The following is a 2,759-nucleotide window of genomic DNA, read 5'->3' as shown; positions in this document are numbered from 1 at the left end:
CATGCCTTAAAGCAGGCGGTAATTTGCGCTGCTCTTGGTAGATTGCGCTGGTCATTATGGAAATGATCTGGCTGCATAAATCAGTAAATCACCCGCAGAATTTTCCCCTCCCATCAGCGCTTTTATGTTTAGTAAATCTGGCCCTAAAATAACACTGTGCCTATGATGCCTAAACATGTTGACTAGGTCGTAGGTTTTATGACATAGCCATTGTTTTTACTGCAGTATAATTGTTAATATGTATGTGTGTGGGATGAGCAGGTTGGAAGGTACGGAGGAGAAGTTCAGGAATAGAGAAAGCCGACAGGAGGACCTTCAGGTGATTGCTGAGCTCAGAGAAATAGTGTCAGAGAGAGAAGCCCTGGTCAAGAAACTTGTGGTAAGTATGCATAGCAATGGTCCGTAGAGGTGCAGCATCCCATTAAAAGTGATGTGTGTACTACTGTTCTTCTACATAGTTTATTTTTTTGTCCCAAAGCATTACATGTCTTCAGACAAAAGTCAATATCAGTTCATTGATTTTTCTGCACAGGGCTGACTGTGCCTCCTTTGTTCCAGGATGACAAGAAGTTTTATCAACTGGAGCTGGTGAATCGAGAGCCTGGCTTCAACAAGGTGTTCAACACCAATCCCAATGTCGGGGTCATAAACCCCCTTATAAAGGTTAGAGAGATACAGCCACACTGATCAAACAATACCTCTGAAGTCCACATAAATTGGATTTGATATGATAGTAAAAAAAAGCACAAACCATAAACCTTTTTAAAAGCACTCCATCTCTACAGTTCTTGGAATCCATGAATATAATAAAAGAGTACCTCAAAGGTTATGCCTTATGGGAAGTGTGTTTTACAGAGGTACATCTGGAATGGGATATTCTGCAGAGACTATTAATAGCCTTCTACTGTTCTTTTAGTTGTACTTTTCTTTCTGTTGCATAAGTTGTGTTTGTGTGGTTGTCATTGTCTGTGTCTTATATCCATGTTCAAACATCAATTCTGCCCTGCTTTCCAAATCATAAGTTCTGTTCCAAAACCTAATGTGCTGCTTACATAGGACATGAAACCTCAAAAGTGACCCATATGATGCACCCTACAGTAGCATTAGCATCTTTACAGTTCCAATAGAATCTAACATTAGAATGTGGCTAACAATGCAACACCCATTTACAATAATTTATAGGATTGTACAGTTTTTATGTTCTCTCAGGCTCACTAAAACTGCATTTATTTATTTGATCAATAATACAGTGAAAACAGTCATATTTGCAACATTTTTACAGTTTCCTTTTGAATATATTTTAAAATGTAAATTTTTCATGTGGTGCTCCGGTAACATTTCTTATTATTATCAATGTTGAAAATAGTTGTGCTCTGTATTGTTTTTGTGTAAAATTTGATATATTTTTTTTTTCAGGATTCTTTGATGAACAAAAAATTCAAATGCACAGAATTTATTTGAAATAGAAAAGTCTTTACTATCACTTTTGATCAATTTAATGCATCCTTTGCTAAATAAAAGTAATAATTTCTTAATACTTTTGTATATATACGTTTTTCTCACCTATAATATACATTTCTCTCACCTTTATTTTTTTTTTTACTTTCGGCACATACGTAAGCCGTTTGTTTGTTTTCTGAGGATCAAACCCATGATCTTGGTGTTTCTACTCTCACCAGATAAGCTGGTTTTGATGAAGTGCATTCTGGGATTTCCTTCGTTATAATGGATACATGCTGATGAAACTTTTTATATTTAATTTAATAGCAAAATTAGTACTGTGCCTATGACGGTCAGCTCAGGAGGTTTTGTAACAAAGCTATAATCTGTCATTTCTGTCCCCTATCCGCATTCAAAATGATATTCATTACCTTGTCATCGTTTAGCTTCAAGCTACAGTTCGCCATCACCTCCGACTTCCCACAATCCCTTTCTGTGTGTGTCCTTTTAATGTAGCATAAGAGTAGAAAACCTGCGAACAGTTTCGCCAGCTCTCCGAACCTAAGCGTTGTTGCGGTGGAAGGGATGGCGGGCGGCTTGGTTCCGCCTGCTTGCCTAGAGTCTGTCCCCAACTCCCCCATTCACCATCATGAGCTCAGGTCTAACAATCCTCCACCCCCTCCAACCCCTCCGCCTCAGGCCGACTCCACCTGGAGGTGAGATTGTCCGAGATGTCCTTGTCCTCACAAGAGACATGCTTAAAACCACAGAACTGTCTTGCCATTGGTCGGATCACACGGTCTCGGTGCTAACAGTAGAAAAACCGTCAGTCTGTCTGTTTATTGGACGTTTTGATACGAGAACACGGTTATGTGTGTCCCAGTGAATTGTGGGTATGCTCATCACACTCCTTAATGCATCTTGCCGGCAAATGGCACACATTAAAAGTTTTTGTACTTCATGCTACTTTGATGTGCATGATAAATTGTATGTACCAATGTCCTTATTGTGTCGAGTTCGACAAGAATAATCACAAATCGGACTGAAAGTTCACATAAACTGTGCTTGAGCATGCAGTTGATGTCATCACGTCATCACATAGCAGTCACGAGTATGGCTCCGCCCATTAGCCATAATCCACCCTTCACATTTCATGCATTTGTTGTTTTGTGGTTTTAAAATGAGCTATTCAAATGATGAGCAGCTATTCTTGGTATTTCTTGTCTAGTGAAAATCAAGCACAGGAACTTTGGGCTGAGAGATAATATTAGACCGTTTCTGGTAGAGGGGCATATTTAATTTATCATTTAAAAGGAAAT

The 2,759-nt window shown here is 38.9% G+C and overlaps 1 protein-coding gene across 2 annotated transcripts in view; it reads left to right on the top strand.

The window, feature by feature from the left end:
* The window catches only part of fam184aa (family with sequence similarity 184 member Aa), a 29,860-nt gene that overhangs the window by 24,979 nt on the left and 2,122 nt on the right, over positions 1 to 2,759 (top strand). The window contains exons 15-16 of one of the 2 annotated variants that reach the window (XM_016476833.1): positions 262 to 379; positions 559 to 663. In XM_016476833.1, coding sequence (XP_016332319.1) covers positions 262 to 379; positions 559 to 663 — 223 coding nt within the window. Of the gene's footprint in view, positions 1 to 261; positions 380 to 532; positions 664 to 2,759 lie in introns of those variants that run through there. The other variant, XM_016476834.1, reaches the window with a different exon arrangement.

This window comes from Sinocyclocheilus anshuiensis, unplaced genomic scaffold (genome assembly GCF_001515605.1).
Source record: "Sinocyclocheilus anshuiensis isolate Anshui unplaced genomic scaffold, SAMN03320099.WGS_v1.1 scaffold869, whole genome shotgun sequence".
Taxonomy (NCBI): domain Eukaryota; kingdom Metazoa; phylum Chordata; class Actinopteri; order Cypriniformes; family Cyprinidae; genus Sinocyclocheilus; species Sinocyclocheilus anshuiensis.
This window is presented reverse-complemented; position numbering and strand designations above follow the sequence as displayed.